General features: G+C 41.0%; 1 protein-coding gene across 2 annotated transcripts in view; it reads right to left on the reverse strand.

The window, feature by feature from the left end:
- Positions 1-1,002: 1,002 nt before the first annotated feature.
- The window catches only part of pdlim5b (PDZ and LIM domain 5b), a 92,442-nt gene continuing 79,864 nt past the window's right edge, over positions 1,003-13,580 (reverse strand). For both annotated transcript variants that reach the window (XM_056290384.1, XM_056290386.1), the window contains 6 exons: positions 11,800-11,963; positions 7,269-7,449; positions 4,300-4,480; positions 2,552-2,672; positions 2,333-2,448; positions 1,003-2,096 (listed from right to left, as the gene is read on the reverse strand). In XM_056290384.1, the coding sequence (XP_056146359.1) occupies positions 2,007-2,096; positions 2,333-2,448; positions 2,552-2,672; positions 4,300-4,480; positions 7,269-7,449; positions 11,800-11,963 (853 nt within the window). In that variant the 3' untranslated portion in view covers positions 1,003-2,006. The remainder of the gene's footprint in view (positions 2,097-2,332; positions 2,449-2,551; positions 2,673-4,299; positions 4,481-7,268; positions 7,450-11,799; positions 11,964-13,580) is intronic.

Consider the following 13,580-nt stretch of genomic DNA (forward strand, 5'->3'; position numbering starts at 1 on the left):
CGAGAGCGCGAGCATTCTACAAGGCAAAAAAAACAAAACAAAAAAACAAACAAAAAACAACAGCAAACTCACATTATCACGTAAAAGTCGATAACTTGATGCCTCCAACGTTACTCTTTTAACACAATGCTTCCGTTATTACTTGCATGTGGAATCTCTTAGTTGAGGCAGTTTTCCAAGGGTAGTACGCAGACTAGTTGAGCTTCTGTCCTCCTGTATAGGGCTCCCCCCGCCGACGTCTTGGAGAAGTGCACAAGACCCAACCATCTCTCTACATGTCATCTAGTAGTATAAAGCAATACTGACTGTATAAGAACAACAGCCACACATTATCATGCTATTTGTATGTCCATATGGCAAAAACGTGAAATAATTATTTAAACCTGATTGTGCTTGAAAGGTGCAGCCTCCCTCTATCCACTTTTCCCTGTTGCTGAAAGCATCAGGAAACTCGAGCTGGTACCCGTCAGTACATCACCAAAAGACACTCAGCCCCCCGGGCACATACTCATTTAAAGCAAACCGCCTATTAACAAAATACCCCATAGCTTAAAAACAGTAATGGCAAGCTGTTATTGACAGGAATTACAGAAGTTATTCAACTTTATGGTGTGAGATGTAGGATTGCTAATAGGAACTTCACGCAGAGGCTCTGGCTTAGAGGCCCCCTGACTCCTTGGGCCCCTGGACATCTGCCTGGTAAACACGTTCGTTAATTGTCTGGATGCATGCTCAGTGATCCAGGTAAGGAAACCACAGAAAGTTGTATCAGTTCATCTGGACACAAGGTTTATTGAGAGAAACGTTTCCTCACTCATCTAAGTGACCTCTTCAGTCCCAGCTGACCGCAGGTGTCCCAAAAAGCACCGCGCCCATCGTTGTGATATCGCTTTCAGAATCAAAAATTAGTAATTTGTCATTTGTTTTCAAAAAAAGAAAAGAAAAAGGGTATAGGAAGAACCGATTCTCCACCAGGTGACATATGACAGGGCTTAGTTAAATTTGAACAACTTTATTGAACGTTAGAAGAAGAATAGAAGTGCTTGTTCTACACAATTTCCAACAGAAGTCATCCATTGCACAGAGGGTACATACAGTATTTATTGTTTAATAAAAACAGAAATTGCTTCAGCAGGAAAATGGGAATTTGATAGCACAGCTTACCTTGTCATGGTGTATATCAATTTTTAGTGACTAAAATCTACCACAAATACACAATCACTTACAGAAAATTATACATGACATGATCCTGTACAGGTCAAAAGGTACAATATGGCATGAATACTAGCAAGGGTGAGGAATTTGATTCCCAAATAGACCAGCCATAAAATGAAACTGAGGCACTTAGGATGACGTCTTAACTAAGTAGCATAAATTATGACCTCTTAAAAAAAAATGCAAAAAATTTAGAGTCGTAAACACTGACCGAGAATTGAGTCAGTTTTGTATCATAGTGGGCTCAAGTCAAAAGAAAATATGCAAGCGATGAGGTTATGTGGTAGTCCACCGACTGAAGACCCAGAAACATCTCATTCAATACCCCAAAAGACAAGGCATTACAAAATAAACATAAGCAACAGAATATCACTAATTATTCTGCCCTATCCTTGTGGTAATTTAGCCTGTCATGTGCAAAATGCCCATCAGAGAGCCCAAGACACCTCTAGCCCCAATAAATAGCCCAGGATATATACACCCCTATGAAAAGCCCACTCACACCTGTATGGAGATAAGCTTAACAGAGGGAGCTATATATTCAAACATATCTTCCAATTTTTTTGTTTTTTAATTACTGCTCTTCAACACCATAACTATTTCTAATTCGGTGATATTCAGGAAATAGCAAATTCCAGCCAAACTAGAGTTGAAAATAAGACTTACAGTAGAACCCGCAACCCAACATTTACTTCAAGAGAATACGAAATGAAATAAACAACCACAACTTCTGAAAAAAAAATATCAACAGCTAATTGAGTAGATTCTTGTGAGTGGGTACGATGAGCCAGCTAAATTTTGACAGTGTTGGCGTGTTTCTTGCACAAAGGCTTGTCTTTTTTGGAGAAGAAGGCCTGGCCTTCCAGACTACTGCTGCAGACCTATGGAAAAAAAGCAATAAACATTAATGTTAGTTAGACGAAAAAAGAAAAAAAAATCTTTTTATTTTATTTTTTATTTTATTTTATTTTTGTACACATTTACACCTTGTTCTCTGTTGTTCTTTTTTCTAAAACAAAATAATTCAATAAAGACATTTTTAAAAAATATTATTTTTATATTCAACTAAAATCAAATTGACATTGTCACTAAAACTGTCTCCATGGGGGGGACATACCGCACACACAAAGCAGGTGTCATGCCAAGTGAATCCCAAAGCTTCCAGGAACTTGTCCCCTGCCTCGATGGGGAAATCACAGCCATGGCAACTGGTCCCAAAAAGGCCATAGTAATCTGTGGAAGGGAGTGTGTCAAAAATGTTTTATTCAGTTTCCCTCCAAACTGCATAATTCCAATATGCAGTCACTTCCTTGGTCTCCGTTGTAGGTTATGTTACCTTTTTCACAGTATGGCTGTCCATCTTCCATGTGAAACGTAGTTCCTCTAATTGGCTGCTGGCAGGCTGCACACACAAAACAGTAGACATGCCAGGTCTGTTTCAGGGCATTCATCACTTCCTGCATAAAAGAAAAAAGGATATATGATGAAATGTTAATGATTGATGAGAATCCTATTTGTGGCTGTAGTCAAAAATATCACATAGCTTTGAAACATTTATTAAAATGCTAACTCAAATAGTTTCAAGAACATTCTTAATTGTATGCATAGAGACTTCAAATTAACTCCAAAGATTATGTAGTTCTCTAGCTCTCCCATACAATCCTCTGTCCTCTGGGGGGGGGGGGGGTATCCTTCACTAATGGGCTGGAAGGGGTGAAAGTATTCAAATCCTGGCATTCATTAGCTTTATGCCTTTCACACATTTCTAGCAAAACAATTTAAGTCTTGTTAGCAATTTTACTTAAATTCTCCTGCTTTTTTAAATGTAATTTATGCCTCTTTGCACCACATTACATAAACTCCCTCCCCCTCCTTTTTTCTCCCCAATTGTATCCAGCTAATTACCCAACTCTTTCGAGCCGTCCCGGTCACTGCTCCACCCCCTCTGCCGATCCAAGGAGGGCTCCAGACTACCACATGTCTCCTCCGATACACATGGAGTCGCCAGCCGCTTCCTTTCACCTGACAGTGAGGAGTTTCACCAGGGGGACGTAGCGCGTGGGAGGATCACGTTATTCCCCCAGTTCCCTCTCCCTCCTGAACAGGCGCCCGAACCGACCAGAGGAGGCGCTAGTGCAGCGGCCAAGACATATAAACCTATCTGGCTTCCCACCCGCAGACACAGCAAATTGTGGGACACCTGACCAAGCCAGAGGTAACACAGAGATTCGATCCAGCGATCTCCATGTTGGTAGGCAATGGAATAGCCTGCCACGCCACCCAGACCCCCCACAAATACATCTATGTTATTTACTATAGTATCTTAATTCTGAGCACTATCTTCAGTGTAATTAAATGTCACACTGTACGTCAAAAAATAATTTATCAGGAGGGTGGTAGGTTATATTGTTGAAATTAAAGAGGTTTTTTTTAGCACTCTTCCTTTGTCCTACTTAAAATTACTTGATCATTAAAAGTTCTCTTTTCAGACTTTACAATGCCAATCTGTTTGCTGCCTGGCTGAGGTTAACTTGGGCCTTATACTCCAACAGTTATTCCTAAGGAGGCAACTTTTTAGCACGCTTCTATTGTCAGATAATGCCATTAGCCTACTTCACTCTTCATCAATGAGTTTGAGAAGCAGGCTAGAAATAAACAAAACCAGTCAAATTATACACTGTACAATGCGTTTGGAACAAGCACCCAACCCATTAGACTAACGTGCAAATTAATAACAGGGGGTATTTCATTTAGCCTGTACAGTTTGGTCCATCTCAAGTACAAGGGTTAATTGAGTCCTTCTGACATAATCTACAGTGATCTCAAGAGGAGTCTCTTCAGAATGAAAACGATTCAAATCTGTTGGAGTAATACAAAAGATGAACCTTAACCCCTGAAGCTGAAACTTTAAGATCCAATAGCTAGTCCACAATTTTACTGACTTTAACGGTGTGGAATTTTGACACTATAACTTTATTCATTTGGTTATTCATAATATGGTTTTTGCGCTAATTCCATATCAGCAAAACAGTTGTCCCCCAGATATGTGCACAAAGTTACATCCTTTTATTGTTGTGAATTTACCCCCAGGATCTTCTGCTGGCAGCGGGCACAGGCAGGAGCAAAAAACTCCTCATAGCAATGCTCACAATACACCTGGCCCCTCTCCTCCACAAAGCCACAGTCGACCAGGGAGCCATGACAGTGAGAACAGTTGAATTCCTCTGGGTGCCAAGACATTCCCATAGCCACAAGAAACGGCCCCCTGATGAACACAGGCAGGGACAGCAATTTCAGTGAAAGGAAAAAAGTCAAACACAAACACATTTTTCTAAACAAGTATTGCTCTGACTCAGTGCACTTTAATTTGCCAGTAATTTCCCTGCAAGCCAAAAGCTCAAAATATTTAATACTAATTACATGCAGCTTTAGCACAATTGGCCGTGTATTTCAAATACGTAAATATACTAGCCACCCTTGTTAATTTTCCATGAAGCTAAATTATGTAACTTTTCCATATGTCTAACAGACTGGGAAATCTCTTAATGAGGAATCAGGAATAAGGAACACTTTATTTGTCATTTCATTTACATGAAATGAAACAAAATATCGTTTCCCCAGCCCGCAGAAGTGTAACACAAAGACAAAAGCACATATCCAAAAACTACAAGAACACATATATAACTAAAAAAACAAACAAAAAAAATCACTGTCCAAGAGAACGAACGCCAGCCAGGATGACTGTCAGAACTGCCGGTCTGCATGGGCTAGCAGCTAGCCTAGCCTGCCCCACTGCCGCATCCTGTCAGACTGCCTTTGGTGTTTCCTCTTTGGGCACAGCTCCGGGCAGGGCCGTCGTCCTTGGGCCAACTGGACGCAGCAGATCAGGTTCCCTCAGCTGATCCAATGCTAGCTAGCTCTCCCAGCCAGACACCTTCGACACACCTCCCCACATTCCAAACGACACCAAAAACACAGTCAACACTAGTTGAGGACGCCATCAGACCGTCCTCGGTGTTACCGGAACTGCCAGTCTGCATGGGCTAGCAGTTAGCTTAGCCTGCCCTGCTTCCGTGTCCTGTCAGACCACCCTCAGTGTTTCCTCTTCTGGCACAGCTCCGCGTAGTGTCATGGTCTCTGGGCCCACCGGACGCAGCAGACCAAGCTCTCCCAGCCGATCCAGTGCCAGCTCTCGGAGCCATCAAACAAAGACAAACTAATAAGACTATGTTAAATCCTAGTATATGGCTGGACTGTAAATATATTTTTGCACAATTCATTTTGAAAGAGCAACAGCCAATAGGGAAACTCCAATTCGGCCATCTGACCAATGGTGAAACTCCATCACTCGCTCACTCAGTCACTCACTCATGGACAATCGCATGTGTAGGGCTGACCCCGCTGTTAGGGCCCTGCCAAAAAGGTGACCTACTGTTTATATATTAAAGCTGCTGTAGGCAACTTTCTTTTAATACCATTTTGTCATACTTGGGGAAATTCCCATTATATACCCACAAGTATCAAAGTACTTGTGTACTAAGTATCTAAGAAAAGTACTAAGTATCTAAGAAAGTATCTAAGAAAAGTACTACGTATCTAAGTAAGTATCTAAGAAAAGTACTAAGTATCTAAGAAATTTCCATTATATACCTACAAGTATCTAAGTATTTGTGGGTATATATTTTTACTGTGAAAAAAATCCTGTCTCTTTGGCTGCTCCTGGGCTGTATTTTAATTTGCAAACAAATCTATTTGGTCTGAATGAAACAATCAATAAATGATATAGAAAGCCTTGAACTCAATGCTAATCATGTTGTGTGTATGCAAAGGGCAGCATGTCACAGAAAGTTGAATCAGTTCATCCGGACCAAACGTTAATTGACAGAAAAACGTTTCGTCACTCATCTAAGTGACCTTTTCAGTCTAAACTGACTGCAGGTATCCAACGATCGGTCAGTTTCATATGCAAATTGCCATGAGCATTAACCAGAGTTTCAATGGCAATGTGTACTATTCACAGAGGATTTGGGAATGGTTGCAATCACAGCATTGTGAGGTGGTGAGAGATGTACACTTAGCCCCCCCCCCCTTCGATTCAGGGATGGTCGTTCCCTCGTCACATAGATGGCCTCTTTGATGCCCCATTCAAGCTAGCATTCTTCCCTATCAAGGCTGTACACATCCTAAGCCTTGAAAGAGTGACCACTGGCCTGTAGATGGGTCTAGACTGCAATGCTGGCCTGATGTGTTAGTGCTCCTATGTTGTGTCATCCTCTTGGCCAAGTGTCTGTTTGGTTTTCCTGATTTACAGTTCATGGCAATCATCCCGGCACTTAACAGCATACACTTTATTGCTGTTTGTGTCAAGGGACCCGATCCTTGGGGTGGACCAATTTGTGGTGCTGCGTGTTTGGGAGTTTGAAAGCAACTGAGACGTGGTGTTTGGAGAATACACGGCACTAGGGCCATAACACATGTCTCAACTGTTCCGACACTCTTGCCACATACGGAATCACCACTGGTTTATGCTTAGGCAGGGCAGCATGGTACTTTGGGATCTTACAAATACTTCACCTCTAAGAAAAACAATGCTTCACAACAATAATGTTGGTGTAGCAAAGAGATTTGCTGAAAAAAAAATTACATGCTGTATAGATTAACAAGTGCGATACGTTTTACTGTCCTCATGGCATTAACATGATCTCGGACAGAAGTCATCACACAAAGTGCTATTGGTACTTTGGAAATAAAAATAAAAAAAGAAAATAGTGCTTCACACCAACAATGTTGGAGTAACTAAGAAATGTGCTGAAAAAAACATTTTTGTATGCACAGATTATCAACAACAATACGAATTGTGCCTGTTTCAACAGTCAAACTCATGCATGTAAATGAAGCTGATTTGGAGGAAGAGATTATGGTAGGGAAGGAGGGAGCAGAATAGGGTAGAACAGATTTTTTTGGGGGCTCTTATGTCAAAATCCCTCCCCTCTCCAAAGTTACCTACAGCCACTTTAAGTAATCACAGCCATTTCAAATGATGCTATATTTACCTGATGACATTGTTGCATTTGTTACACATTGGTGTCCGTGTGCCGGCTGGGATGTGCTCAGCTCGCTGGACCAGGGAGTCTAGGTCCTGTGGGTGAGGCTGTGGGGTGGGGCGCTCAGGGCCTTTAGGAGCAGTGTTAGTGACTTTGCCAAATGCAGGAGTTGCTCCAACCTTAGGCAAACCTAGAGCAGAAGGGGGAGTAGAAGAGCAAATTCGTTAAAAACACAAGCTGGCTCAGCATTTGGTAAACACATGCAATGAAAGTTGAATTAGGTAGGCAAAAAATAAATACATTTATTTAATGAAATATGATAACAACAACAATGAAACAACAACAATAATATAGTAACAGTAAAGTGCATTTTTATATATTTCGAAATCAGTTTGTAATTTGTCTTTTCTCCATTTCCGTTCAGCTCCCCAGCAGATTCTTTGTGCCATCCGTACTTTTTCACTATTTATCAAGGGTGCTTTTGGTGATCCATGTATCGTCACAGTTTTGGCTGGAGCAACATGATCAATGATCTGAGACATAACAGTAGATACACTGTCCACCATGGGATCACATGATGGCAAGGATGGTAATGTACATTTGACAATCCATTAATAAATATATTAGCTGTATTAGCTTTAATATAACATTCGTTAATGAATCTATCAATATTCATCTGCTGACAGAAGCATATAATATCAAAAAATATGCAATAATGATCAGAAGCTGCAACATCTAGAACAGTGTTTCCCAACCCAGTCCTCAAGGAACCCCTATCCTGCAGATTTTCTTTGCAACCCTGAAGAGGTACCTGTTTGTAGTTATTCAGCCAATCAGCAATGAATTATGCCAGATGTTGCACACCTTGCATAATTAACTGCTGTGAGATGATTGGTTGAGTAAGTACAAGCAGGACTACCTATGCAAGGTTACAATGAAAATCTGCAGGATAGGGGTTCCTTGAGGACTGGGTTGGGAAATGTTGATCTAGAACAGCTGTTACTGCAACATCAAGACCTTTGGAAAAGACAAGGTCAAGTATGTGACCCTTTGTATGGGGTAGACCCAGTGACATGTTGTTGAAATCAAATGAATCAAATAAACTGATGAATCGCTTTGTGTCTGCATTGTTGCTACTGTCAACATGAATATTGAAATCATCTGATATGATGATATTGTCAAAATCAACTGTGATTTTGCATACCAGCTCACTAGATTCTTCCATAAAACTCTCAGTTGAGGAGGATGGTAGACAGTGAGAAGAAGTACAACAGGAGATACGGGTTTTAAAATTAGGCCTAAATATTCAAAACTCAAATAACTGCCAAAAGACACAGATTTACAGCTAAAAATACCATGATATAAAACAGCAATCCCCCACCCTTTCTATTAGTTTGAGTGCAAGACAAAAAAAAACACAGTTGGCAGGTGATGTTTCAGTCTTTCATTCCTAGTTTGGTCAAGCCAGGTTTCTGTTCATAGGACATAGTCCAGTTTGTGAGCACTAATGATGCCATTAACAACGAAAGTCTTTTTAGCTAGAGATCTTATAATAAGCAGTGCAAGTTTCAAAGTGCAGTGAGAAGAGACTTTAACGCCGGGAATGTTCAGAAGTGGAGTTATAAATGAGGGTTGAATCAGATTAAAATAGGATTTGCATACTGCATTACCACATTTGTGTGGTATTGATTATAACTGGGATAATGGAGAGGCTCTCTGGATTGTCACAATAATTGTTTGGGCTGTAGGGGGAGCTGGTGATACAAACAGGAGGTGAAGGGGTCCCTGGGGATGATGAAGCTCAATCAGTGACCTGTGAGTAGTCTGGAGCTGTTGTGGGGCGAATAGCGGTCAGTCAGTGATGTAAGGCAGTAGTAACTGCATGAAACATGTTTGCTGAAAGGAACAAGTGCCATGGAAGCTGGGGTGGATACCATCTCTGTTGAAACAGGAAGCTTGCTCCCAAAAAAGATTAACATTTTTGATAAAAAAACAGATTGTGTGATGAACAGACTGACTGCAGCCATGTGTGAAGAGACAGCAACCGACTAAAACGCCTGATACCTCGGCCTGATGTGGGAATAGGACCAGAGATAAAGACAGACTTTCCACAGTTTCTGAATTCTTTAAAGAGGGTTAAATTCCTATTCTAAAATTTCAGACTGCTGCTTGATGGTGTCGTTTGTGCCAACATGGTTAATAACATAATATGCACCCCTTCAATTTCCGTGTGAGAGCAAACTAAATAATCTAAAACTAAATAAAGATGACTGAACAATGGCATCCAGGTGGCGTGGCGGTCTATTCTGTTGCCGACCAACATGGGGATTGCCAGATTGAATCCCCATGTTTGGTCGGACGTCCCTACAGACACATTGGCTGTGTCTGGGCGTGGGAAGCCAGATGTGGGTATGTGTCCTGGTCGCTGCACTAGCGCCTCCTCTGGTCGGTCGGGGCGCCTGTTCAGGGGGGAGGGGGAACTAGAGGGAATAGCATGATCCTCCCACGTGCTACATCCCCCTGGTGAAACTCATCTGTCAGGTGAAAAGAAGTGGCTGGCGACTTCACATGTATCGGAGGAGGCATGTGGTAGTCTGCAGCCCTCCCTGAATCGGCAGAAGGGGTGGGGCAGTGACTGGGACAGTTCGGAAGCATGGGGTAATTGGCCCTATACAACTGGGGAGAAAAAGGGGGCAAAATCTCCCCCTCCAAAAAAAGACGAAAGAAAAAAAACATGACTGTACACTAGGCAGGAAAATAAGAAGCGAGTTGGAAATTGCAATGTGAGTGAAGAGAGAAACTGGGTTGATGTGTAAGGGTTATGACAAAAGAGCAAAAGAGAAAATGAGGTGAGCGATCAGGTAGACAGAACTGAATAAATCAGATGTTTTTGATGCTCCATTTGTGATGCCACCATCTAGTGCTAGAGGGTGTGATCCATCATCTCCTATCGTAACCGTATCTTCCTGCTTTCAGTGGTGGGAATATACATTCCTCTGAGAAAGCAACAATGATTTAGGGCTACATAAGTAATCTTGACTTGTCTCGATCGGTCACCTTGCTGTGTGACAGACAAGAGCGATACGCAAAAATCAAGTTTTGGAAGATATGTGACTGGCATACTCCAGGAAAAGATGTGTATCGAGAGTCAAATTGATTCACAGTATGTCTACAAATCCTTGCTCTGCCAACACTGCTCATTTCAACCTGCAGCTCAGTCAATGGATGGTGACAGCAGCAGACAGCAAAGGGTGCAAGCAGCACACAGTTAGTGGAGGGTTCAAAGGATCGAGGAATGGAAGAGGAGAAGAAAAAGGGGTGGAGTAGTAAGAATGAGGCACAGTTAAACAGTCTCATCAGCGTATGATAAACAGTTAAGAGGATGTACACTCAGCATTGCCATTGCTTTGCCTTTTACACTAATGGCCATGCCATAACACGGGGCATAATATCTAAACCGTGACCTCTGTTTCTCTCTTTTTTCACACTTTCTCTCATTTTTATTGCTCATTTCCAATGCACTAATGTCCTGTTCAGACAAGCAAAGCAATCCACTGTGAAATATTCATGACATTACATACATTTCACATGTAGTAATACATTGGCAGTAGAACGCTCAAATTATTAATGCCAGCAAATATATACAGTACAGGCCACAAAGTAAATTTTATGAATCTAGCTCATTTTCACATGGTTAATATGAGTTATATATATATAAAACATTTATGGCATTTTAATTGAGCGTTAACCTGATATATAAAGGATCTCATTGAGAGCTAACTTTGGTCTAATCTCTTGACATTGCCCCCTTTAGCAGCAACCATTAGTCCAAAAACATCCAGGGAGGCACGTCCAGCAGGTGAAGGAGCTAGCTGGCCTCACACCCACAACCCTGTATAGAGCACACACTGTATCTCTCAAGGTACAAACATACAAGTCCATAATACTGACTTTTAGCAATGATATTAATAGCCCATACCTGATGCCCTAAAGTAAATTTACCCTGAACTGTAAGTTCTTGTGGCATGGACATCTCTGTTCAAAGAGCAAGCCTACAGAAAATAAAATATATAATTATCAGTTTCACAATCTATTTGACTAAGGGATAGTGGGGAAAGGCCCATAATCTGAGCTCATTAGCTGAATACCTCTTGTTTTATAGAGCTCATAATCTTAAATGGCCCAGTGTCAGGCAGTATAGCCGCAATAAAAGTAATGGTTAGGCAGCCAGGTTTTAAGAGAATGAGGCTGCCCTCTTTAGGCCATATGAAGCAACTACAGATGGATCACCCTTTGTAACCTTAGTTGTCTGTTCTCCATATATACAGATAAACAAAGTTGTACGTTATTAGTCATTATTTCCATAAAGACTCAAGTATCATTCAATAATATATAATCATAAAAATGTTAGCCAGAATTATCATTCATCTCAGACACTGAGACAGGCTCTGATGAACTTTACAGTATAAATAGATGTAAAAAGCAAGAGATTTTCAGTGACAGGGAACACGAGGGATGATATCTGAGTGTGCTACTATACCTGTTAATCCCCCGGCTGGCAAAGAGGGCTTGTTCTGGGCAGCAGGGGTCCTGAACATGGATGGGGAAATACCACTGCTATTTCTTGGGGCACCTGCAGCTTTGGAAAATGCCTTTGCTGGTGATGAGACCTGGGCACTCGGAGTGGGTTCGTCGACAACGTCACTAGGGAAAAGATAATGATACTTTAAACATGCATGTACTCACATGCAGTTGAAAAAATATGGTCTCTAACCTTTTTTGGTAAAGACTGCACTCATAAAAGGAACGTCGATCTGGATTAAGAGTAAGTTGGAAGTACTTGTCCAGGACTACGTCATAAAATTGTGTCATCTGACGATCGTCAGTGTTTGCTTTGGCAACACCAACCAGAGTTACGAGTGGAGATTAATCCAGATCTTAACAAGCTGTAATTTTATCACCCACAAAATACCCACAAAAACAAAACACAGATTTCACTGTCAAATGCAGCTGTAACTGCTCGTCTCCCACATATTTAGTTCTTCATTCTGAAGTATTTTTTTTTCCAAGCAAATTTTAGCTATCACCTATGGCTATGGCCTAACTTAAAGAGGGAGTCTCAGCATAGTAGGATTTTTAATCAGATATAGACTATTATTTATTGTGATGGGTTTGATTTCAGGCCCCACAAATGCAGACGCTAACCATTACAATCAATTTGTAGGAAGCCCAGTGACATACTTAACCAATCAAACCGATTATAGGTTACTTTGACTGCATTAAAAGCTGTGTCTGATGAAAACCATGGACGGATAAATTCAATAAAGACATGGAATGCTGCCTGCTGTTCACCAAATGGCTTGTCAACAGGGGAAACAGGAGAGAACTTGGGGCCCTAATACTGTGTTTACCTCTGCCCATCCTGTTCTCCTATGATTCACCTCCTCACTTTGACACGCAGCAGAATATAGTGCAGCACTTCACTAGAAACTTATTCAGTCTCTTCACCTTCACACAGACAGCCTTCCTTTTCTTAGGTGAGCAAAATATCTCTTCACTGTAATAATAACAATAATAATAGTAATAAAGTCCCTTAGTTTTGTAAACTTTAATTTAAAAAAAAAAACATTATGTGCAAATTTTGCTCTGCAACAGTACGAGGCAAGACTGATAGAGAGTCAAGGGTCTAAGGATGGAGGGTATCCTCTGGCCCACTGAGACACTAACTGTGATTTAGGACTTGTAAAGGTCTGTAATGTAATAATTGCCTATAGCATAACAATGGCCCATAATGTCATAAAATTAACTGTATTAGAGTCCATAATGTAGTAAAAATTAATAACATGATAAACTCTCAAATCAGTAACATAATAGGGGTTTTGCCCATAATTCATTACCTTTTTTACATTACTAACCAGTTATGATGTTACTGATTTAACTGAGTTTTTTTTCTGAATAATGCAACATCTGCAAATGATGTGATAATACTATGATTATTATTTTTATTACATCTGCAAACGATATATTAAAGGAATATAAAATATACATATTTGTATTTAAGGCTGTTGGGTGGAATATTTGTGGACACAGAGGGCCAGTGGCCACTCTTTCAAGGATGAGGAAGTGCACATCCTTGATAGAGAGGAACACTGGTTTGAACAGGGAGTCAAAGAGGCCATCTATGTGAAGAGGGAACGACCATCCCTGCACTGATGGGGGGGGGGGGGGGCTAAGAGTACATCTGTCACCATCTTACAATGCTGTGATTGCAACTATTCCCCAATCCTCTGTGAATAGTACACATGGCCATTGAAACTAGTT

This window comes from Lampris incognitus, chromosome 12 (assembly GCF_029633865.1).
Source record: "Lampris incognitus isolate fLamInc1 chromosome 12, fLamInc1.hap2, whole genome shotgun sequence".
Lineage (NCBI taxonomy): Eukaryota > Metazoa > Chordata > Actinopteri > Lampriformes > Lampridae > Lampris > Lampris incognitus.